The sequence below is a fragment of the Sceloporus undulatus genome, chromosome 2 (genome assembly GCF_019175285.1).
Source record: "Sceloporus undulatus isolate JIND9_A2432 ecotype Alabama chromosome 2, SceUnd_v1.1, whole genome shotgun sequence".
Classification (NCBI taxonomy): Eukaryota; Metazoa; Chordata; class Lepidosauria; order Squamata; family Phrynosomatidae; genus Sceloporus; species Sceloporus undulatus.
This window is the reverse complement of record NC_056523.1, coordinates 268381790-268407285: the sequence shown is the minus strand read 5'-3', so window position 1 is coordinate 268407285 and position 25496 is coordinate 268381790. Positions and strand designations below refer to the sequence as shown.

The 25496-nt window shown below is 40.0% G+C and overlaps 1 protein-coding gene across 1 annotated transcript in view; it reads right to left on the bottom strand.

Annotated features, from left to right (window-relative positions):
* MCC (MCC regulator of WNT signaling pathway) overlaps positions 1-25496 on the bottom strand; it is a 322683-nt gene that overhangs the window by 281926 nt on the left and 15261 nt on the right. Inside the window, exon 2 of the mRNA XM_042448793.1 lies at positions 9831-10078. Coding sequence (XP_042304727.1) covers positions 9831-10078 — 248 coding nt within the window. The remainder of the gene's footprint in view (positions 1-9830; positions 10079-25496) is intronic.

The following is a 25496-nucleotide window of genomic DNA, read 5'->3' as shown; positions in this document are numbered from 1 at the left end:
AAATGGATACCACTGATACTTTGTTTCAGATGACTTTACTCTGAGGTTTCATTTGGACAGAAGTGAGAAGTACATGTGGTACTTCAAGTGATATTAGACTTAAGACTCTCATCAGCCCAGTTGGCCAGTGGTTGTGGATTGTACTCAGTCCCCATTTAGAGAGCTACAGAATCTGCATGCCTGCTACAAATATAAAACAGTTCAGATTCACTGTGAGATAAAATACATTCCTTACTTAAGGTGACAAATATGCACTATACTAGGTGCAAAGATATCCAAGTTCCTTCTTTTCCTGTAAAGCTGAGTTTGATGTTTGTTTGTTTTTATGAAGCTGAAGGGTATAAACAAATTTGACTTTCAGATCATCTGTAAAATATATTTCTTAGGGATATACTACATATGACATTAAAGACATCATTGTATTGGTGTTTGGTTATTCTTTTTTAACCATCAGAGAGCAGCTTTGGGAAAGATCAAGACTGGGATAGTAACAAAGCATAGCATATGTTTTTAATGCTGGTTCTTTTGCCATAAGCCTGCTGAGAGGAAGAGAAAGAAAGGAAGAAGGGGATAACAACAACAACAACAACAACAACAACAATGCTTAGGGTGGCACATCAAAACATATAGAATAAAAATGAACAATAAAACACCACACTATAAAATGCTAAAATACTAAATACTAAGATAATATACCAATATGCTAAAAACAAAGACAAACAAAATCCACATCAGTCGCTACTCATCTCCGCCACCTTAGGCATGTTCAGGTGAATTGAAGAGGAAAGTCTTCAGCCCTTTACCAAAGTGAATCAGATCCTCCTCCAGCTGGCGGTGCAAAGAAAGACTGTTCCACAAACGCAAGCCAGATGCTGAAAGGCTTGCAGCCTTGACAGAATTGCACGCATTGGTTTCTAGATGGTACATACCATGCTAGCCAAGCTGCCAAATTGGAGGGGGGGGGGGAAGATTAAAACGCAGGGCTTTAAATACTAGGGCCATTTTTTTTATACTGAGCCCTGGCCCAAACTGGTAGCCAGCTGAGGGATTTGCCAAGGGAAGGAACATGTGAGTATTTGGGGGGATTTAAGACATGAGTGGGACTGATGCTAAAAATAGTTTTGGGGCAACAGGAAAATTCTACAGTATCTTCTGCTTTTCCTGTTCTGCAGTTGAATCACTGTGGGGTATTAGCTCTTATCTTTTGGGGGTGGGGGTGAGGGAAGATGCCTGACATCAGCTATCCATGAGTGGCATCTGCACTCTCAGGTTGCCAACGTAATCTTCTGTTGGCTGGGTACTCTAAGCATAGACCTATTCACTTTAAGCAGCAATTTCCACTGCAAATGGTTCTGCAGCAATGGTCCATGCAAGGAAAGGGGTCTCAGGGCTGCCTTCCTCTAGCATGGGGGTGTGTCCCTAGGTATATATAATTTTTCCTGCCTCCTGTTCATCATGAAAGTAGTGGTGAAATTCAGAGATTACAGTGCCAGAGGAATCCTCATAACCTCATGGTGCCCACATCAGTTGTTGTTTGTCCCATTTCTCTATTTATGGTAATTAATGGTAATTTGAGATGTGGCATCTGGTCATTGTCATATGTTCTCCAAAGAAGTCTGCCTAGTGTCATTCACTTTTTAATTTTAGTGCAAGTGGTGGGAAAATATTTTTCCAGGCCTATGGTGTATTTCAGTTGTACAAAATTGGTTTTATGCTGGTATTTTATTCTATGCTATTTTGCTGTGATTTGCTTTATTATAACTTTACTACTATTATTTTGACCTGTATGATACCTTGAAAGGTTTGGCTGCAGAGTCGCTCAGAAGCATTTTAAACACAAACATGCATTTTGCCAAAAGCATTTTAATGTGAAGGTATGAGCAATAACATCATTCAGAAACCAATGATAGCTACATTTTAAAAATTTAATATACATACAGTATAAGCATGTATGGTCTTGTTCTTAAACTGTTAATGCTGTATCTTCTGTTCTAATAAGTACCCATAATGTCCATTTAATAACAGAAATATCTGAACAATCAGAGAACAGCTGCAGTGCACTGAATCAAAGCATCAGTTAAAGGCCAAAATCTTGTCTCATACTATATAATGTTAATTACTCTCAGCTACAGCTGCCCTGATACCTCAGTAAAATACAATTTATTCAAAGCATACTCACTGCAAACTACCTAAAAACTATTGAAAAGGAACAAAAGGACCAGAACAGTGACAAATAATATATGAATCATGATCACATTGTTTACTCTCCTCTAAAAGACAGGCTGAAGAAAACTATGTAAAATATATCAGAGAAAATCCTGCTGTAATTTCAGTGCAATCAAGGAAACATGGGCATTTGAATTTACATCTGAAATAAATGTAAAAGCAAATATTGGTAAATAAAAATCCCCCACCCCCCCCCCACCCCCCGGCTGCTTTTGGCCAAAGAAACATGTAGCAAGAGCATGGAGACAAAGTAATGCTAAAAATACATGCAAATATGGTCAGGCAAAGAGTACATGCTACAATTTGGGGGTGAAGGAGTTACAGGGGTTACACCTTTTGCTTAGCTATTGTAACAAATCACAGACTTGGCTAAGTGCTAATAAGAGATTAACATAATAATGGTTAGCCTCACCAAATGTACTATAAGGCCCCATACAGAGAGACCAAAATAAAGCTGTTTCGGGTCACTTTGGAGGTTTGCTGTTTCAATGATGCATGCATCCTAAGAGTCCAGAAGCTGCACCAAAGCTGCGCTCCAGTCCTTAGGACTGGATCGTGGCTTTGACTCGGCTTCTGGACTCTTAGGACGCATGCACCACAGAAACAACATACCTCCAAAGTGACCCGAAGCAGCTTTATTTTGGCCTGTCTGTAAGGGGCCTAAGTGACCAATCAGAAACCCCGAATAAACCTTTTAAATATAAAATAACCATTACAAATCAGGGCATTGCCTTATGACCTGTTATATCCTGTTTCCACCTGCATTTTAAAAAAGCTGCAGATGGGGGGAAAAAGAAAACCACACAAGTCATTCTAAAAAATCTTCAAGACTCTAAAATCATAAGACATCTTGTTTAATATAGTTAAGAGATTGGCTAAAGCTAGAAGAAGAGAATATGTTGTCGCTAGAAGGTGTACATTTAAGGTTCAGATGGCATGCATATTTGTGCTACGACAAATTAAAGGTACATAAAGGCTTCAATGACCATATCATCAGGAAAGCCCTAATAAGAACATGGCTAAAATATAAGAAAAACTATATAGGAAAATATTGATATGGTGTTCTCCACATGAAGCCTTATAAAAAAGAGAAAAGATGTCTGAAAGGGGTTGGTTAGCGTACAAGGATTTGATATCAATTTAAAAAAAGGACTATAAATTAAAAATGATAGGAGACCTGGAGAAAGAAGGATATTATTATAATTGGTATATGTAAAGGAATTATGAGAGAGGTTTAAGATGGATAAAAAAATTGGATGGAATTGAAATAGCAAAGGCGGAATTGGATAGATTGTTATGTGATGAACAAGAACATCTGACTGGTAAAATCTACAAGAAATTAAATGAAATAGAAATGGAAAAAGAACTAGTAAAAGAGTGTATGACTAGTTGGGCACAGAATATAGGAAATGTCATACCATTAGAACAATGGGAAAGGGCATGGACAAGAAGAGTTAGTTTTACATTAAGTATGAATATAAAGGAAACTTTTACAAGATGCTCTATAGATGGCCTCTTTCACCAGAAATGTTGGCAAAGATGTACAGGGGAGCATCCAGTAAGTGTTGGAAATGTGTTGATAAAATGGGCATCATGTACCATTGTTGGTGGACAAGCAAAATATTCATTGGACAATGCAGCACATGTTGAGAAGAAAATGGGAAATAAAACCAGAGTTATATCTGTTAAATATAGTTAATAGTAAATTGGGAAATCCAGGACCAGATGAACTACATCCAAGAGTATTAAAAGAACTGGCAAATGTAATATTGGAGCCATTAGCAATAATCTTTGAGAACTCCTGGAGGACAGGAGAAGTCCCAGCAGACTGGAGGAAGGCAAACGTTGTCCTCATCTTCAAAAAGGGGAAAAAAGAGGATCCCAGCAATTATCATCCAGTTAGTCTGACATCAATACCAGGAAAGATTCTAGAGCAGATCATTAAACAGAGAGTCTGTGAACATCTAGAAGGCAACTCCATAATCACAAAGAGTCAACATGGGTTTCAGAGAAATATGTCATACCAGACAAGTCTAATCTCTTTCTTTGATAAAATGATCAAATTGATAGATGAAGGGAATGCTGTGGATATAGTATATCTTGATTTCAGTAAGGCCTTTGACAAAGTTTCCCATGACATTCTTGCAAACAAGCTTGTGAAATGTGGGCTAGATAAGGTAACTGTTAGATGGATTTGTAATTGGTTGACTGGCCGAACCCAAAGGGTGCTCAACAATAGCTCTTTTTCATCCTGGAGAGAAATGACCAGTGGGGTCCCACAGGGTTCTGTCCTGGGCCCAATGCTATTCAACATCTTTATCAATGACTTGGATGACAGAATTGGGGGCATATTCATCAAATTTGCAGATGACACCAAATTAGGAGGACAGGGTCAAAATTCAAAATGACCTGAATAGACTAGAAAGCTGGGCCAAAGCTAACAAAATGAAATTCAACACGGAGAAATGTAAGGTACTGCACTTAGGGCGGAAACATGAAATGCACAGATATAGGATGGGGGGCACCTGGCTGAATGAAACTACATGTGAAAGGGATCTAGGAGTCCAAGTAAACCACAAGTTGAACATGAGTCAACAGTGTGATGTGGCAGCTAAAAAGGCCAATGCAATTTTGGGCTGCACCAATAAAAGTATAGTGTTTAGATCAAGGGAAGTAATAGTGCCACTGTATTCTGCTTTGGTCAGGTCTCACGTGGCATATTGTGTCCAGTTCTGGGCACCACAATTCAAAAAGGATGTTGAGAAACTGGAGCGTGTCCAAAGGAGGGCGACTAAAATGCTGAAGGGTCTGGAAACCATGTCCTATGAGGAACGACTGAAGGAGCTGGAGATGTTTAGCCTGGAGAAAAGAAGGTTAAGAGGTGATATGGTAGCCCTGCTTAAATATTTGAAGGGCTGTCATATTCAGGAGGGAACAAGCTTGTCTTCTGCTGCTACAGGGAACAGGACCTGGAATAATGGATGCAAGCTACAGGAAAAGAGATTCCACCTCAACATTAGGAGGAACTTCCTGACAGTAAGGGCTGTTTGACATTGGAACACACTCCCTCGTAGTGTAGTGGAGTCTCCTTCCTTGGAGGTCTTTAAACAGAGGCTGGATGGCTATCTGTCGGGGGTGCTTTGATTGAGAGTTCCTGCATGGCAGGGGGTTGGACTGGATGGCTCTTGTGGTCTCTTCCAACTCTATGATTCTATGAGGATATAGGAAAAGATAACGAAAAGCTGGTTCTATATATGGTAACTGCTGCGAGAGTAATGTATGCAAGATATTGGAAGAAATGTAAAATACCAATGATAGAAGACTAGTTAACAAAAGTTGATCAGGTTAATGGATAAACTTACTGGATTGATGAAGGAAAGGAAAATACAAAAGATAGAAAAAGAATAGGAAGTATTGGAAAAATATTTAGAACAGTTAAAATCTAAATATAATTGATAAAAGGGAAACATAGGAAAGAAAGCAGAGAAGGAAAACAAGTTGAGTAATTAAGATAAAGATGTTAAGAATGTTAGTGCACGGAATATTAAGAAACCAAGAAAGCAAGGTTCCAAAGGTAAGAAAGAAAGGGAAAATCAGGAGTTGGAAGAGCTAGAGTAATAAATCAACTTCGGCAAGGGAGTATGTAATTTTAGAGGTATGATGGTAGAAGGGAAGGAGATGGGGGAGTATGGTGTGGTTTGTTATATAATAAAAAATAAAATAAAAGCAGCAGATGAAAGACGGATTTTCCACAAAATATGCAATTTGGCAGGTCATTTTCATATATATTAAATATTTCATTCAGAGCAATAAAAATGAAAGATTTACAGAATGAGTTACATGCCTTTTCTCCAACCTACTCATTATATTTCACCATCTGGTATCTCATTATCTTTCACAGCCCCATCACTGTTAAAATAAACAAATGCTTGGATTCTTGCTTTTATATAATTCTATGATTCTCATGATGATTTAAACATGCCTACAAATTTACTCCACAAGACCTGAACGATCAAAGGGACAATAAAACATTCTAACCTAGCTAAATTTCATTTAAGAGAAAACATTTTATTTTAATTTTTATTTATTAGAGTACTTATACCCAGCCCTTCAGCCCTAAAGGCTATCAGAGTGGCCTTGATTTGTATTTTTAAAAGCCAAACTTATTTCAATATCTAAAAAAAATTGCAAATGATATATTTGCTGTTGAAAGCTAAAAATTTTAAGGCAGCCGATTTTTATTTTCATCCTACATTGTGCTGAATCTTTTCTCTAGAGAAGTGTTAGGTATTTGGGTTTGATACTCTAAGACTATTGCTAGCAAATCTATTGCTAGATACAGTGTATTTCATGAAAGTAACAAAAATATATTTTCCTCCTGTACGCCCTTTCTCATGCATGAGATTATTTAGTGATCTTTGCAACACTGCCAGCAGTCCTAAGGTCCTGAAGATCCTCAGGAATCCTGAACCATTCTGTTTTTGGCTCCACTGGTGACAAGGGGATAGATCGCTACCATCCTGGGAGGAACTCCACAGGAGGATCTCCCTTACCTTCCTGAAGAAGGAGAAATATGTACCACTTACTAGCTTAGGATACATTTCAGGGGGGTAGAGGACTGCAGCCTTATATCTGAACATCGTATTATTCTTGGTGGGTACTCCCAAGCTCTGGAACTCCCTTCTTACAGAAGTTAGACTAGTGCCTTCCTTGCTATCCTTTTGTAGGCAGGTGAACACTTTTTTGTTTCAGCAGCTATCTGAGAGCTTACTGCTCAGAAGGGAAAGGGCCTTCCATGTACTGTGTTGTTATACCTTCTTTTTAATGGTTCGGTTTTAAGTGCTTTTAATTTTATTTATAGCTATATTTTAAACTTTTATATGATTACATTTTTTGGTTTTACCCATTCTAAAATTTGTAGCCAGCCTTGAATCTCAGACTGGGGAAAAGGTGGAATATATAAATAAACATAACAGCAACAATAGCAACAATAATGTAATAAATCCACAATGCAGGCAATACTCCAAAAATCATACTGGTACCAAAGCCATCAGTATTCAGATTCATTTTATTTTGTAATATTTCTTATAATCTAAAAAAGTGAAAAATAATGAATATTGAAGTGACTGAATACAGCACTTTCTAGTTTGTAAATGCATATTTTGAAGATGTCTAGATAAAGTAAGCAGTAATCTTAGATTATTACAAGACTACAATGAAAACACATCTTCAATATTTATGACCAAAATCTGAAACTGAAAAGTGTATTTCATGGCAACAGGGGTGGGTGGCTGGGGGGTTAAGTATATATTCTGGCAGTTCAGGTTTCCAAATTAAAGGGCACAATAAAGCCAAAGTTGTTGCCTTAATTACAACAGAAAAGGTTTAAAGAATTCTTCCAGTAAATTTGATAAAACTCCTCTTCAGTTCATCACGCCATAACAAATTTTAGAGATTACAGAAATCTCTCACATCTACCATCCAGACCAGTGTTGTGGAAAATGCCACGTCCAGACTGATAATAAATCTAGATAAGCAGAATCTTAAATTTTCTTGATTATAATCTTTACTGAATTATCCAGCAGAATTTGAATTCTTAATATGTCTACTCTTGACATTTTTTCTACAAAACAAAAAAGTTTCCTGTTATCTGCGTGAAGACTACTTCTTCAGATATCCAGTCTATTCTTGGATGTCAGTGGTCCATACTGCAGAAATAATCCAGTTTCAGACTGCTTTAACTGCCCTGGCTCAATGCTAGGGAACTGTGGTTTTGTGAGACATTTAGCCTTCTTTGTCAGAGAGCTCCAGTGCCACAATAAACTATGATTCCCCAGGGCAGTTCACTGGATGGCCCTAGTGGTCTCTTCCAACTCTATGATTCTATGATTTCTGTAGTGTGTTTCAGACCAGTGTCACCTGATATTCTGCTTTAAATCCAAGCCATTCTATAGAGTTTTAGTTCACATAACACATCCTGCTTTCCATCTATCCACACAAAGCATCTGTTCGCCACAAAGAAAAAAAGAAATGAATGATTGTTTTCTTGTGTTCAGTAGGTGGTATCATAATACTGTGAGTGGATACGTGCCTTCAAGTCATCTATTGTTAGCGCCAGTTCATATCATAATGAAAATGTAAATAGAAATGTCTACTGATAGGCCAGAATGCAATTCAGGAATACTGAAGTCTACACACACACACACACACACACACAGGGCAACAAAAATAATTACCTATCATTCTATATTAAATTTTAGCAGTAAAATAACTGCCTAACAATAGTCCAACATTCAATCCAAGGATGCTTGTTCTATTAATATATTCCCACATTACAATGCAGAGTATTCTATAAGAGAGCAGTGTTCTACAAATCCCATCAGCCACTGTTCATACGGCAAATAATGAGGGATGTGGGGTCTTGAGTTCCAAAACATTTGGAAGAGAACAAATTCAGGAACACTGCTCTAAACTTTTCCTTATATAGGTCTTAGATAATATGCAATAATTTCAACATTTTTAAAAAATGTATCCTTTCCATTTACTGTATATTTTAATTTGGACATCAATCCAAGACAGGGAATGTAACTAACTGCCACTCAACATGGCCACTATTACGTATTTTATCACAAGGGGTCCCAGGGACCAACACTGCCTTTCTATTATATTACGTGTGGATTATCTCCTGAAAAAATGGCTAATATATAATAGGGTATATATTTCTACATACAGTCGGCCCACGCCTTACGTGGGGGATCCGTTCCGGACCCCTCCCCGCGTAAGGCGAATTCCGCCTATGCTCAAGCCTTATTGGAAACAATGAATGGGATGCACCACCCCTTTTAGTTCTTGATTTCATTGCAGAGAAGCATGCTGTTGCTGTTTGTCAGAACAATAAACTTCAAAAGACAGCAAATCATCACTGGGGTTTAAATTTAAGGTTATGTGCCTGAGAGAAGAAAAATTAGCACTGAGCCAGGTCAGTTAAAGCAGTCTGGATTATTTCTGCAGTGTGTTTTGGACCTACATCACACATTTTCCCAGCACACAGCTGCATATAGGTGTTTGAAAATAAATGTATAAATAAACTTCATAATGTATGGAAAATGTCTTAAGTTGAACAATTTTTCATGCATTGGAAAACTATGGTCCAAAACATACTGCAGAAATAATCCACTTTGAGACTATTTTAACTGCCCTGGCTCAATGCTAGGAAATCCTAGGAATTGTAGTTTATTGTGGCACCAGAGCTCTCTGACAGAGAAGGCTAAATGTCTCACAAGACTACATTTTTCACAGTTCCCCAGCACTGCGCCAGGGCAGTTAAAGCAGTCTCAAACGGGATTATTCCTGAAGTGTGTTTTTAACCTATTTTACAGTGTGTCCCCAAGACATATATATGCATAAAATAATGCATCACCATACATAATACTAAATGTACATTGATGAACATTAAGTGCACAGTTCAATATACTGAGTGCATGACTGAAATTCCATGAGCTGGCAACAAAAGGGAACAGAGACCGCAGAAGCTCTACAACAGTCAGAATCTTGAGACTATACCAGGTATCATATGTTCACAGTCATAAAGGGGCCAAACTTACCCAAACTGTTATCACTACTTGTTGGCCAGGAAGCTATTCTGTCCTTCAGTGTTTTCTTTTTAAAAGAATCACCAGATTTCACAGAAAGTTCCACTTCTTCCTTCCTGATTTCTCGCACAAGCTGCATACGACATCGTGTAAAATCCTGAAAGGAGATTTTCCCATTTTCATCCGCACCAAGCTGCTGCATTATCTCTGCCACAGACTCCTCCATGTTCAGTTGGCGACACACCATAAGCAAATCATTCCTAAACATTAAGAAAAGTGAAAGGAGGCAAAAAACACATGTATCAGAGTTCAAATACAAAAATGAATTCCTTGCACTTCAACAAAGATCAGCAGAAATCAATCATAGGAATGATGTCAGAACAAAAACTGCTTTTTGGCACAACAACATGCAGTGAGCCCTATAAAATCATCATGCCCAAACATTATTTTTACCCACACAATTTTATCCCTACATAGATAGGGAAGCAAATGCACCAAGAAAGTCAAAGAGGAAAAGGAGGAGCTGACAAGGAAAACAATAAAACATGTATTTTTACAATTGTACATATTTCTCCGTAGTATCTGGGACTTGGGATATATATATGCCTCCCTGCATATGAAAATTACTTATGATTTGTAACAGAAATTACACTCATGGGGACAAATATGAGGGTGAAGATATGAGGTGGGATACATACTATCTGTAAACCGCTCTGAGAGCCTTTAGGGCTGAAGATCCGGGTATAAATACTGTAAATAAATACAGCGGACCCTTGTTATACGTTGGGGTTTGGTTCCAAGATCCCCCGTGTATAACAAAATCTGTGTATGCACAAGTCCCATTAAATCTGACATAGCAAAATGGTATCCCTTATAAAAATGGAAAATCAAGGTTTGATATTTGAAATTTATACTTTTTTGGAACATTTTCAAACCGTGTATGCTTGAATCTGTGTATAAAACATCCGTGTATAAGAAAGGCCGACTGTAAAATATTTCACAGCTCTATAGTCCAAAACACACTGCAGAAATAATGTAGTCTGAGGCCATTTTAACTACCTTGGCTCAATGCTAGAGAATTCTGGGAACAGTAGTTTTGTGATACATTTAACCTCCTCTATCAGAGAGCTCTGGTGACACAATAAACTACAATTCCTAGGGTTCCCCAGCACTGAGCCAGGGCAGTTAAACTGGTCTCAACTGGAATATTTCTGCAATGTGTTTTGGACCTATGATATTCCTGAGAACCCTCAAGATGTGACTCACAAGCAAAATGTTTAAACAAAGTTGTCATTTTTATTTTATTTATAATAGGTGACAAAATCTAAAGAAATACATTTTATATTAGATGAAACACACACACACCAAACAAAAGAAATATTAAAAGAAAATTCAAACGCATTAGCTTTGAGCTTGTGCTTCATTTAACTTCAAACCAAGTTAAATCACAGCTGTTTCCAAAGGCTACTCAAGAAAATTACTCTGTATTCAGGGATGTACACTAGAGTTGGCCCTCCGTTTTCGCGAGGGGATCTATTCGGCCCCCCTCCAAAACAGAGGCTTCTGCATATTCAAGCCCCATAGGCTTGAATGGGGTGCGCCCCATGTGTGCGTGCCATTAAAAATAGTAGAGGTCACCCATCCACGGATATTCAAAGTCGCAGATCTCAGATCCATGAGTTAGAAGGGGCAACTGTACTGTATTTCAAAAAAGTTGTAAGAGACAAAGGCCAAGATTTTACCAAGTTAAGCTGCATCAGTTTCATTATATGAAGTGGGCCATTAAATCTTTCCCACTAAAATCTGTGCAGATAATTCAAAGTGTTTGTTCTTGTCTATATTTATTCCTCTCTTGTAGTATGTTCTCTCATAATTTTGTGATTTGCACCCACCACTAAGCATTATGAGCTCCTAAAGCTATAACTAATTTAAAAATCCAATATGTTTGGGAAGAAAGCATGAATGTTACTCCATGGAAATAATAATTTTCAAATTATTACATTTCCACAGTGAAAACACATGGAAACAGTCATGAGACTCCACTGGTATTCAAGCATCACCATCACTGCTTCTCTTTTTCTTCTGGACTAGATCTGTGTAAAGACAGGAAGGAGAAACTGCTTGTGAAGAAGCGACAGTCAAGGAATAACTCCATTGGCTGCCAATGAAAAGGGTTTTAAAAGTTGGTTTTTAAAAGTAATTCATTCCTTTACATGTTATGATATTTAATAAGGAATTTGTTATTGCTGCTTGTTGTCTACATGGCTCACTGCTCTTCTTTGCTTAAAGAACACCCTAACAAGGCTTAAGAATAATGAAAAATGAAAAATTCCCCTCCGAATGCTGCTAAAATGTATTCCAGGATGGTTTATAATGTATTCCAGGGCGCCCTCTTTGGGGCATCCTGTACCCGTCCCTTTCCCCGACGGATCAGGGCCTCAGCTGCCACAGCGGCAGCTCTGAGGCCCGATCTGCCGCTTTTCCAGGCCGTGGGGAAGCGGCAAAAGGCCGCTTCCCTGCAGCCTGGAAAGGGGGGTCCTTGGGGCTTCAAGCCCCAAGGACAATCCGACAGCAGCGGGGAAAGGTTGCGCCAGCAACACAAAACCAGGAAGAAGCTCCAAAATGGAGCTCCTTCTGGCGCTGCGAAAAGGGCGCCACAGGCGCCCTTCCGCAGCACCAGTACGTCACATCTGCACTGTTCCATTTGGGGGTGGCGCGGCCGTGACGTCGTAATGGCGGCACCCATGTAGAATGTTCGCTGCCATTTTGTACGTACTCTGTACGTACTAGGGTTGGGGGCATCTGAAAGAGACGCCAGCGGGCAACCCTAGTATGTATGGAGTACGTACAAAACGGCCCATCTGGAAAGGGCCTAAGATACTTAAAAAAACCCAAGCCCCACCCCAGAAAATGTTATTCATTAAACCAGTAAACCAGCATCGTTCCCACACTTTACATTGCTTTGAAATGAAAATTTGTGGCATAATCACTACTACAAAGTAATTTTTTATAAATTGCTGTGTTTCTTAAAATGCATTACTTCCAATTTCTGGCAATAAGCTTTCTGAAGCTCGGTGTTCAGTATGTGCCTAGTCATACCAACACTTAATGCCAAACTTTCAAATTCCTGATATCACAGTGGTACGTTTATATGCTACTTGTATTCAGACATTTAATCTGTTCTGCAAAACAGCAGGCTAAAAATTGGGGGTTATAAATTTGATCACACAATGATCGAACTTTGTTCTAACTTCTAATAATACATCTACATGCTACAGCCCCAATCTGGCATTTCTGTGATGCAAAAAAGAGCTGCGGGAAAAGGTGCCTATGCTACTGCCGCAGCACCTTCTGGTGCTCCTTTTGGCGCTGCGTCATCTGGACGCAGCACCAAAAGAGCACCATGATGTCGCCCGCCCTGTGATCGGACGCACAGAATGATAGCAGCGTCAGGGCAGTGTTGGGGTGTGTATTGTGTGGACGCCACATCCCCCACTCTGCCATGCAGCCGGCGTATAACACCCATCTGTATAGCCTCTAAAAGATTAATTTAATCTACACAAAGCAAACCAAGTCAAATGCCAAAGAATGCAGACACATGGGAGTTTCCTTTACACAAGGCACAATGAATTTAGAATTAGGAAGATGAGATATTATCAGTTTACATAAGAATTGCAATGACAACAAGACAAATACATGAGTAGAACATATATAAATCAATGATGCCTCCTGATTTTAAAAGTATCACGTTAAAGAAAATATTTTGCAGTATCCCCTCAAAATTCATCCTAAGGTTTGTTGTTGTTAACTGCCCTTGAGTCAGTCTTGACCCATGGGGACCCTGTCGATGTCATCTCCAAGATCTCATCCTCTACTACTTTGCTGAGTTCCTGAAAACTCATACTTTTGAGTTCCTTAATAGAATCCATCTATCTATGTGGCCTACACCTTTCCTAACATTATTGGTTTTTTTTAATGAGTCATACCTTCTCATGATGTGTCCAAGTATGAAAGCCTAAGTTTTGTTATCTTGGCTTCCAGGGAGTTTTCTAGCTTGATCTGCTGTAGAACCTATTTGTTTGCCTTTTTGACCGTCCACAGAATCCTCATCTCCAGCATCACATCTTGAATGAATTAATTTTCTTTTTTCTTAATTTTCCAGTTCTCACATCCATAGATGGTAATATGGAATACAGTACAATGGTGTGTATGATTCTAACTGTTGTGCTCAGTTTTATATCTTTGAATCTTAGGATCTTTTCTAGCTCTTTCATAGCCACCCTTCCCATTCTTTATCTTCTTCTGATTTCCTGGCTGCAGTTCCTGTTCCTATCAATATTTGATCCCTGGTAGCTTTCCATAAATGAGGATATGACTTTTGGAGATGACAGCAACTATGATGCTAAGACCATTTTCAAAGAAATTCTCCTGTTGTTGCAATTAACTCATGTGCTTTTTCTTCCTGTGTGAGCTTGTTCATAGATAAAAAATTTCAAACTACAGACCACCATTTTAAGTTATTTGTCCTTTCTTTCTAGATAAAATCTCCATTTTGGCAACTGCCAGCAGGAAATTATGAAGTGCAATTTTTGCCAGAATCAATGAAGTAGAACAACAAACCAATTTTGGATCTTATAGTATACATTTTTAAGTTATGTACCATAACAGTGCAAAAAACATAATCAAAAACATTTTACAGTAACACTTTCCCACCAGATATGGCAAGACATACTTACATCAATGTCATTTCTTCAACACTTAACATCAACTCAAGTGTAAATACAACTGAACTTTAACTGGGAAAATGCCATCTATGCTATACTTTTAAACTGTTTTCTCTTGCTTTGTCTGAGACCATTCTCAAAGGTGGAAATCTCCACAACCTGACCCTGGTCCAGAAGCAACAGCAACATGAAGGTCAACTTCCCAAGCCTGCTTAAGACATCTAGTTTGCTTTATAACACATCTAACATCAACTGGTACAAGACTAATGTCATGCCTTTAGATTCCAATAGCTGAATATGATGTTTTTGACTCTGAGAATAATCATAATGCTGTTCGATCTGATGGAGCAATGCCAAATGCAAAAGATATTATACCTGTAACCAGTTTGTCTCAGTAAAGCAGCATGGAGCCTGCTTTAATTTTGTTACCCAAAATGCTGGGGGTTCTTGAAGGCACACTCCAATTAATATGTTTCAGGAAGATTTTAATAACAGCTCAAAGCAAGGCTGTAGTATGACCAGGGCAACAGATGGTCTTGGGATAACAACCCTGTGTATATCAGTTCCAAATCACACAACATTCCAGAGGCAATTCCAAACTAGTTTGTAGTTTATTAAGAGAATGAGCAACATACACAAAAAGCACACACACACACACGCACACGCACGCACATACACACGCTAAGAAAAAAAGGTGGGGGATGAATAGTAAAAAGGCTTTGTTAATGGTAATACTTTACCAACCGATGAAGCTTGCTTCCAATGAGGTCCAAAACAGAAATGGACTCAATAATAATAATAATAATAATAATTTGTTTTATTTATATACCGCTATTCCAAAGATCATAGCGGTGAACAGCAAGTAAGCTAATTAGCAAGTAAGCTAATAGTCATCTGGACACATGGGGAGCAGCTGGCTATTGAGGAATGTAGAGGAAAATTGGCGGCATGGATGCCTGCTTCCAAACTAGACTGAGGGGCTGTTGTGTAAGGGGTCACATTTATATCAAAAATCTGCCCTGAGAGCAGAAATATAACATAGGCATTAATATAGTCTTGACTTCCATTTATGACTCCATCAGATAGTGCTACTGACACTATCTGAAAGAGATAGATCTTTTCTAATAGGACTATCCAAAAATCATAATTAATTCAATCTAACTATGAAAAGTGTGATAGATTCCCATGAATTCCCAGGGATGGCATCTCTCCTCTAGATGCCTGTCTGGAGTCAGTAATGGGCTGGATGAGGGAAAACAAACTCAGACTGAATCCAGAGAAAACGGAAGTACTTGTGATAGGTTCCCCGGGTCCAGGTTTGGAGGTTTGTCCACCTGTCCTGAATGGGGTCACGCTTCCCCTGAAGGACTCTGTTCGCAGTCTGGGGGTGCTCTTGGACTCATCGCTCCACCTTACATCTCAGGTGGATGCGACGGTCTGGAGTACTTGTTATCAGCTTCGGCTGATACGCCAGCTGCGACCCTACCTGGGCCGGGGGGACCTTGAAACGGTGGTACACGCTCTGGTAACCTCTGGGTTGGATTTCTGTAATGTGCTCTACTTGGGGCAACCCTTGTACCAAACCCGGAAGCTTCAGTTAGTGCAGAACATGGCAGCCAGACTGGTCACTGGATGTTCCAGGTCCAGCCATACAACACCTGTTCTGCGAGATCTACACTGGCTGCCTATTCGCTTCCGGGCACAATACAAGGTGTTGGTTATAACCTATAAAGCCCTAAATGGCTTGGGCCCAGGGTACTTGGAGGACCGCCTCTCCCCATATAGTCCGCCCCGCACACTCAGATCAACCGGGAAGCAATTTCTGAGGGTTCCACCCTCGAAACGCTCTACAACTGCACAGAGGGCGTTTTCTATCTCAGCCCCGCAGTTATGGAACTCGCTTCCCGAAGAGCTCTGCTCAACCCCCTCCCTCGACCAATTCAGGAAGAGACTCAATACCTTTCTCTTCGAACAAGCTCTCCCCCAGTTGTAATGGCTTTTTCTCCCCCGCTCCTTTTGCACCTGCACTTTGGCTAGTTTTTGTAAGGTTTTTAATCTGTGTTTTTAATTCCTTGTTTTAATCTCTGATTTTGTTTTATATTGTATTGTTGATATTTATCGTTTGTTGCTCTATGACGTTGTAACCCGCCTTGATCTCATGAAAAGACGGGCTAGAAATAAACAATTTATTATTATTATTATTAATTTCTAATAATTCTATATAGCCCTTTGTAGTTTATCTTAATCACCTTATTAAACCTTTCTGATAAGTTAACATTCAAAAATCTGATTAGATTAGTCCTCATGCCTATCTTTGTTTCTGTACATAGTTTTTCCATGTCACTTGCCAACAAGTAGGCTGAAAAAGCGAGATTAATTCTGAGGGCCACTATTTACCATAAACTATTATCTGATGTGTTACATTTACGAGTTCTATGGGCGGATTCAAGATAGTAAGAGCAATATTTTCTGGATATAAATTCACAAGAGGCTTTCAAATCTTATATGAAATGTTAATGGCTCCTTAACCAGAGAAAAGAGAGGGAGCTAAGAGATGACATCGTTGCTTAATGCCATTAGAAATATCAATTTCCGTTGAAAGTTTAATGATTAAGTGTAATATACATTGGATTTGTAATTTGAGGATATATGTCATTGTTATATGTTGGAAGAACGTGAGCTTTGTAAACAAGATACTTTAATAAAGATACTTTTTTTAAAAAAGGGGGAAAAAAGAAATATCAAATACGACTGAATCTATTTCATTAGTCCTGGCCACTGCTTGGTTATTTGTGTGCAGTTTTACACAAAATATTTCTAAAGAATTAATCTAATTTCATTGCCTTTCACGTGCATAGCAGGTACTTCCAGGTGTCCATATCAAACATCTTTTGCTTTGCTCAAGGACACTATGGTAGCAAGTTTGGTTTGTAGCACTGAATAGACTACATGAAAAACCCTCCTTACAAATTCAGCTATCATTCTGATTTTTATGAAGCCACACTAGTCAGCATGCACCTGGTGAATAGCAAGGTTGCTTAATCTTCTAATATGTTTGTGAATATTTTATAAATCTGGATTAAGGAAGGTGACAGGTCTACATGATTTCCTCTCCAGCCACACCAGAGTTGCTCAGTCCTGTTGTACAAAGAAAAGAAAGGGTAGAACTTGACCAAATGACCAGCTATAGTCAGGATCTAAGTAAACTTCAATGTGAAAGGAACAAATCTCAGCTGCTTTCAAGATGGTTGCCCTGAAACCAATCCTAAAGAAAGCCTCTTTGAAATTTGACAATTTGAATAAATCTTAACATAAAACACAAAGCAAGCCCACAAATTTAATTACCGTACTCAACTCAAAACCACCAAATTAAATATTTAGGAAAATTTACTGAGCACCTGCTCAATAGGAAGCCCGTTCCTCAGCAACCAGTCAGTTGCCAACTGATAAAAAGGTATTTCCCTGCTAGAAGGAGGAAGCAAAAATGGGAAAAAGAGAAGTTATCACCCAGACAGTCTATTCCACTGTCAAACTTCCTAATGTTTAGGCAGAATCTCTTTTCTTCTGATTTGAATCCATCAGTTTGTGTTCTAGTCTCTGGGACAGCAGAGAACAAACTTGCTCCACCTTCTACTAGATCCTGAAAACTTGCAACGATATTTATGCCTTTTGGGCAGCAGTAGTCATGGGCAACACTTCCATAAGAAGCATACTGAACCCACTGGCCGACATGGCCTCAATGATGACTCACATGCATGTAAGACTAGACAGGATGTCATCACAACTTGTAATATTAGCAGAACTGCAACTCCATAGGCAGCAAGCCTTACAAGGATCACACCTCCCTAATATGGTATGGTTAACAGTTTTCTTCGGTGAGCTCTTTTTGCTGATAAGGTACCCTTTTGAACCGAATGGCTCTTGCAGTCCCTCTGGCTTCTATCTAGCTGCCAATACATCAGTTCCTGACCATGCTCTGAAAGCCAAATAAATAACCTCCTTCCTCTGCCTATAGAAGGCTCTTTTGGCCTGGGATCTCTGTTTGACACTGCAGGGGTGCAGAGACCACCAAAACTGATGGCTGTCCATCCCAGATCCTCTTCCTTATATGGGGCCAGATGTATCACCAATCACCTCCCCCAAATCTCAAAGCTGCTTCTGCAATGAATGACTAGCCATCTAAGTAATGCCTATAGATGGAAGAGTTATGACTGGCAAATTAGCCAGTTGCTGCACATCAACCCTAGCTCCAGGCATTTCTGGATGAAACAGATTATCTAGATCTGTTTCAGTCTGATTTCAGGACTGGTTATGGTTGCCTTGGTGTATGATCTATGCCTTCTGCCTCCTGGTTCTGCTAGACCTCTCAGTGACTTTCAATACCACAGACCATGTTATCCTTCTGGGGCATCTTGCTGGGATGGGATCTGAGGAACTGTTTTACAGTGGCTTCATTACTTCCTGGAGGGGCAAGCCAGTTTGACCCCTTGCCCAATTGGTCTATGGGATCTCTCAGGATTTGGTGCTGTTCCCATGCTATCTGAGATATACAAGAAACCAACGGGAGAGGTTGTCTGGAGTTTTGGGGTTCAGTGCTCTCAGTATGCAGATGACACCAAACTCTATTACTCTTTTCTACTACAAGCCAAGGCAGGTATGTTAGTCCTAAACTGGTGCCTGTCATCAGTAATGCACTAAATGAGGGTGAATACAAACTGAAACTTAATCCAGACAAGATGGAGGTGCTCCTAGTCAGTTGAAAGGCAGATCAAGGAACAGGGATTCAGCCTATGCTGGATGAAGTTACATTTCCCCTGAAGATGCAGCTTCACAGCTTGGGTGTGCTCGTGAATTTAACTCAGAGCCTGGAAGCTCAGGTTTCAGAGTGGGCTAGGAGTGCATTTGCAGTATTAAACCTTGTGCACCAGCTGCACCCATTAAATGAAACATCAGATCAGGCCATACTTACACATGCCTTAGTTACATCCTGGTTGGATGGCTGTAATATGTTCTATATGAGGCTACCTATGAAGAGTGTTTGGATCCTTCAACTGGTGCAAAGAGCTATGACCAGATTACTAAAGGGTGCTGGCTATTAGGCACACACAACTCCATTGATGCAACACTTCCAATGGATGCTGCTCTGCCTTTCTTCTAAAGTGGGACCCAAGGTGGCTCACAGAAGGAAATCAATTAAAAACTACCCATGCAGTTTTAGAAATACTTAAAATCATTACAATTAAAGCGATAAGAAATTATTTTAAAACATACAAAAGTTAAAAAATAAATAGAACACAATATAAATAGGAACCTTCCGTGTTTACCTGTTAAAAGCCTGCTTAAGCAAAAAGGTTTTTGTCTGCCAGTAAAAGGAAAGCAGGGAGGAGTCAGCCTAGCCTCTCACAGAAGGGCATTCAAGATATTTGGGAGCAGCTACTGAGAAAGTTCTCTCGTCTCCTCATCAAGCAAGCTTGATCTTAATAGTTCTTGCAGATTCGTATGGAAAGATATGGTCTTTCAGATAGTCAGACTCAAATCGCTTTGTAGGTCCTGACCAACACAGAATTGTGCCCAGAAACAAAGTTGTTTCAACAAAAGAGTTATATGCTCTCTATAACTGGTCCTGACTGCTGTATTTTGAACCCACAAACGTTTCCAAGCACTTTCTAAACACAGCTCCACGTAGAGTGCATTACAGTAATCCAAGTGGGATGTAATCAAGGCATGTACCACTGTTACCAGTAATATATACAAGTATATGCACCTTAGTTAGCAAAGAGGCTGTATGTGCGGTTAGGGCTGAGCATCCGCATGCTCCAAGCCCTTACCACACCACCCTGACGCCATTATGATGCAAGTCCATCCACATGGCACACACCATAATGATGCATGCCAGGTGCAACGCTCAAATAGTGCTGGACAGAAAGGGCATCCAAGACAACCTTGTTGGGGAGTAGGGTGGCATGCTGTGTCCATTACGACCACATGCAAAGTTGATCCACACAGACAGGACACCACGAAAAGGCTCTTGGAGAGAAGTCTGCAAAGGCTTTGGGCTGCAAGGAAAAAATTCCTCCCACACAGGCTTCAGCCTTGAGCTCCTGGCTTGAAGAAATAACACAGCTGGACAGCAAGGCTCTCTCAAACATGAGGGCTTTAATCACTTGTTGCAAGCTATATACAAGAATGCAGAGACCCAGACAGCTGTCTTGGATACTCACAGCTATATATACAAACAAAGTGCTTCGCCAGTCTCCGACCACAACAACCCAACAATCCAACCAACAACCAACAATGGAGATACAGTAGTCATCTTCTCCCTTTTATAGGTGGTCTTCTGTGAAGTCATGTGACATCCATGCCACCAATGAGACCTGGCTGGTTTCATACCCAGTGCATGTTGCATCATGCTGTATCCCAAGATGCACCCCTTGACTGACTTCACCTACTGTGCATGTTGCATCAGATGTCCCACGATGCACAGCTTCCAAATGCTGACTCATACACACCTGCCACTTAAACTGTAGTTACCTCTGCTCCAGTTCTACCTAGTGGTCACATTCATGTCATTTCCAGGCCAATTGTACCACATGGTCCTAACATCTCTGTCCTCAAATACTCTGTTCAAGTCCTGCAGGCTCAGGGCTGTTGCTTCCTTGATTAACTTTATCCATCAAATATGCAATCTAACTTTCTACTATCCTCTACCTTTTCCAGCATTATTGTCATTACTAGTAAGTCTTGTCTTCTTAAGATATGTCTATAGTATGTCAGTTTCAATTTAGTCATTCTTGTTTCCAGTAAGACTTCAGGCCTGATCTGTTCTAGGACCCATTTGCTGGTACTTTTGCCTGTCCATGGTACCCTTAACACTCTTCTCCAGCACCTCATCTCAAATGAGTTGATTCTCTGTCTGACAACCTTCTTTACCATCCAGTTCTCACATCAGTCCATGGTGATGGAAAATACAATTGCTTACTCTATTCTAATTCTAGTGTTTGGTTTTGTCTTTGCACTTCAGGATCTTGTCTAGTTCTTTCATAGTTGCCCTTCCCAATCTTAGGCCTGTTACAGACTGCCAAAATAAAGCTGCTTCGGGTCTCTTTGGAGGTATGCTGTTTAAATTATGCATGCATCCTAAGAATCCGGAAGCTACACCAAAGCTGCACTCCAGTGCTTAGGAATGGAGTGTGGCTTTGGCGCGACCTCCGGACTCTTAGGACCCATGCATCATTTAAATAGCATACCTCCAAAGAGACCCGAAGCAGCTTTATTTTGGCAGTCTGTAACAGGCCTTAGTTTTCTTCTGATTTCTTGATTACAATCTCCATTCTGATCAGTTACTGATCCAAGGTATGGGAACTCCATCCTTCGGGGAGAGGCGGGCTATAAATAAATATTATTATTATTATTTTACTATTTTGATTTCTTCATCATCCATATTGAATGCATGTAAATTCTACATGGTCATTATTTCAATCAAATTTATTATTGCCTTTTAGGTCTCATTCTAGTACTGTGGGTGTTTTACTTTCAAAGCACTATCTTTGGGTTAATATATAAGAAACACACCCACACCCAAGCATATAAAAGACTTGAAAATCCATCCAAATATTACAGTTAATCAAAAGGTATATCAGAATGGGAAAGTATAGCTAGGAAGAATCTACTTTGGCGGCCTAGGACTATAACACAGGAAATAATTTCCTGACCACCAACATGCCGCAATATAATATTTCATTGGGCATGTTATAATCCTCTGCCAAAACTGTCAGTCACTGTATATGACTCAGCTTTTAGAACTTCAGTATTTGTTTATATAGTAGAATATTAATAGATTTCTTGCATATGCAGTTCAGTGCTATTAACTTTGCTGACTTAGTGACACAGAAAATGTTTTCAACGCATAAAATACCCAATTTAAGCATGCTACACAGTGTGGTGTATGTGCGTGCTGAATCAAAGCTAACTTAATCTCATTCAGGAAAGTAGCTTGTATTTCAAAACAACACCCATAACAGTTCCTAATTAACAATCCCCAAATCACAAAGTTCACAGAATTCTATAGCAGTTAAAGTCAGGTGAAACTAGATTATTTCCACAGTGCAGATGCAGCCACAGAATGTACAATATGACAAGGTTTCTACTACTGTACTATGTATTTAACAGACAGCTGCTGTTCCAAGGAGGAAAGGCTGGTCTTCTTTGTCCTTGTGCTTGGTGAGATCTAAACTTTTAAACTTTGGGCTGCTGCTGTGGGAGGAGCTAGAAGCCTAATTCTACAGAAGGCTGGGAGAGGCAACAGCACGTGAATTTTTAATTTTTCTTATATAGTCAAGGAGGTTTTGGAGAAGAGAGGAGAAGCTGACCTGAGAACATTGTTGGAGGGGTTCTTTAATTTTCCACATTTTCTTTCCCCTTTTTTCCTTAAGAGGCTTGTGGGAACTTTTGCTCAGAGGAAGTGAGTCAGAGACTTGCCTCTGGAACTAGCTAGTAGCCAGGAGCGCTGTACATAACCAGAGTCCCAGTTGATTGAGCTCTTTAACAGAGTTTGGGGACAAAAGCCAGGTCCACAGGGGTTCTTTACACTGGTGTTTAACAGGGGAAGCCCACAGTCTTGTTCAGTACCTCCTTAAGACAGTATGGACACTGAAGGCCCTGCTGCAGTCACCTGCCACACTTGTGGGATGTTTGTATTCTTGCCTAGAGATGTGGGGAACTTCACCTACACTAAGTGCAAGTTGGTGGCCCTCATAGAAGAGAAAGTACAGCAGCTGGAGGCCCAGGTATCTACACTTCAGTATCTCAGGGAGCAAGAGGTTTTCTTAAACAGAGCGGACCGACAGAACTTGGACGGGAAACACACAGAGGAAATTGCTGGGGAGGAGGAGGTCACTTCACATACTACATAAGTAGATGGCTGGAAGAAAGTCAAACACAGAAGTAGGGAAACCAGGGAATATTCTGGGATTTTGCAGCTACAGAATCAATTTGAATCTCTCTCTGTTATCAGAGATGATGAGGAAGAGCAGCACGGACAGACTTCAGGGACAGAGCAGGGAACCCTGGGAGTACCACCAAAGGGAGCAGTTGCTGCTAAGCCTCGGAGGAGGCGTGTGGTGATCGTGGGGGACTCCTTGCTGAGAGGCACTGAACCAGTGGTTTGTGGGCCTGACAAGATGTCTCGGGAGGTGTGCTGTCTCCCTGGGGCAAAGATCCGTGATGGGACAGAGAGGCTGACAAGACTTGTCAAGCCAACTGACCATTACCCCTTTCTTTTGGTTCATGTGGGAACCAATGATACCGCAAGGCACAGCCTTCAGAATATCATAAGGGATTATGAGGCTTTGGATAGGAAGTTGAAAGAGATGGATGCACAGGTTGTCATCTCATCTCTTCTCCCAGTCGAAGGGCATGGTCCAGGAAGGGAGAAGAAAATAGCGGATGTAAACAACTGGCTCCGTAGATGGTGCCACCAAGAACGATTTGGATTCTTGGATCATGGACTGAGGTTCCATGAGGAAAGACTTCTGGCAAAGGATGGGTTGCATCTCACGCCAGTTGGCAGAAACGTTTTTGCCAATAGTCTCAAGAACTTGATCAGGAGGGCTTTAAACTGAATTATGTGGGGGAGGGAGACAAAAGGGATGGAGAAAATAGCCAAACTGTCATAGAGGGAACAAAACAGGGCAAGGACCCCACAGGTCCTTGGGGAGAAATTTTTTTTGCACAGGCAGCAAGTAAAGGAAACATATGGTCTTAAATGTCTCTACACTAATGCACAGAGCATGGGAAATAAGCAAGCTGAATTTGAACTCCTAGTACAACAAAGCCAGTATGATAGAATAGGCATCACTGAAACCTGGTGGGATGAGTCTCATAACTGGAATGTAGACATAGAGGGGTATAACCTTTTCAAGAGAAACAGGCAAAACAGGAAAGGAGGATGAATAGCCTTATATGTCAGGGACATTTACACCAGTGAAGTGATCCAGGACATCAATCTTGGAAGCCAGGTGGAGAGCATCTGGATAAAAATTAAAGGGGAGGGAAACAACAGGGATATTATTGTGGGAGTCTACTACAGACCCCCTAGAGGAATTGGATGATGCCTTTCTAGAACAGATGACCACACACCCAGAAAGGAGAGATATAGTAGTGATGGGTGACTTAAACTATCCTGATATTTGCTGGAAGTCAAACTCAGCCAAATCCTCAAGGTCTAGCAAATTCCTCACTTGCCTTGGAGACAGTTTCATTGTCCAAAAGGTGGAAGAGGCAACAAGTGGATCAGCTATTTTGGATCTGATCCTAACCAACAGGGATGACCTAGTTAATGGAGTGCAAGCGGTGGGATCCTTAGGAGGAAGCTACCATGTACTCCTGGAGTTTGTTATACAATGGAAAGGAGAAGACAGGCAGACTCAGACACACATTCTAGATTTTAGAAGAGTGGATTTTAGTAAACTTGGAGAAATACTGGGGTTGATCCCATGGTCAGGAATAATAAAAGATAATGGAGTTCAAGACGGATGGGACTTTCTCAAAAAGGAGATACTGAAGGCACAATTTCAAACAGTTCCAATGAGGAAGAAAAATGGGAGGTGTCTCAAGAAACCAGGATGGATGAGTAAGGAACTTTCAACTGTGCTAAGTTTTAAACAGAACATGTATAAGAAATGGAAAAATGGGGAAATGACTCTCCCTCTGTTAAGGAAATTATTTTAGAGAGCTTCAGGAAGTGTGATATAATAAATTCAACAGTGCTCTGTAATAAGGAGTGTGTCAAGAACATGATAATATACCTAAGATATACATTTAGGTTCTGCTTATATAAGGATTTGCCCTACTGGATTAATGAAGACACTAACTCAAAAATATCAACAAGTGGGATTTACGTTACCTCTTACACAAATGGGAAACAGCCATAAGAAATGCTTTGAAAAGGGCAAAA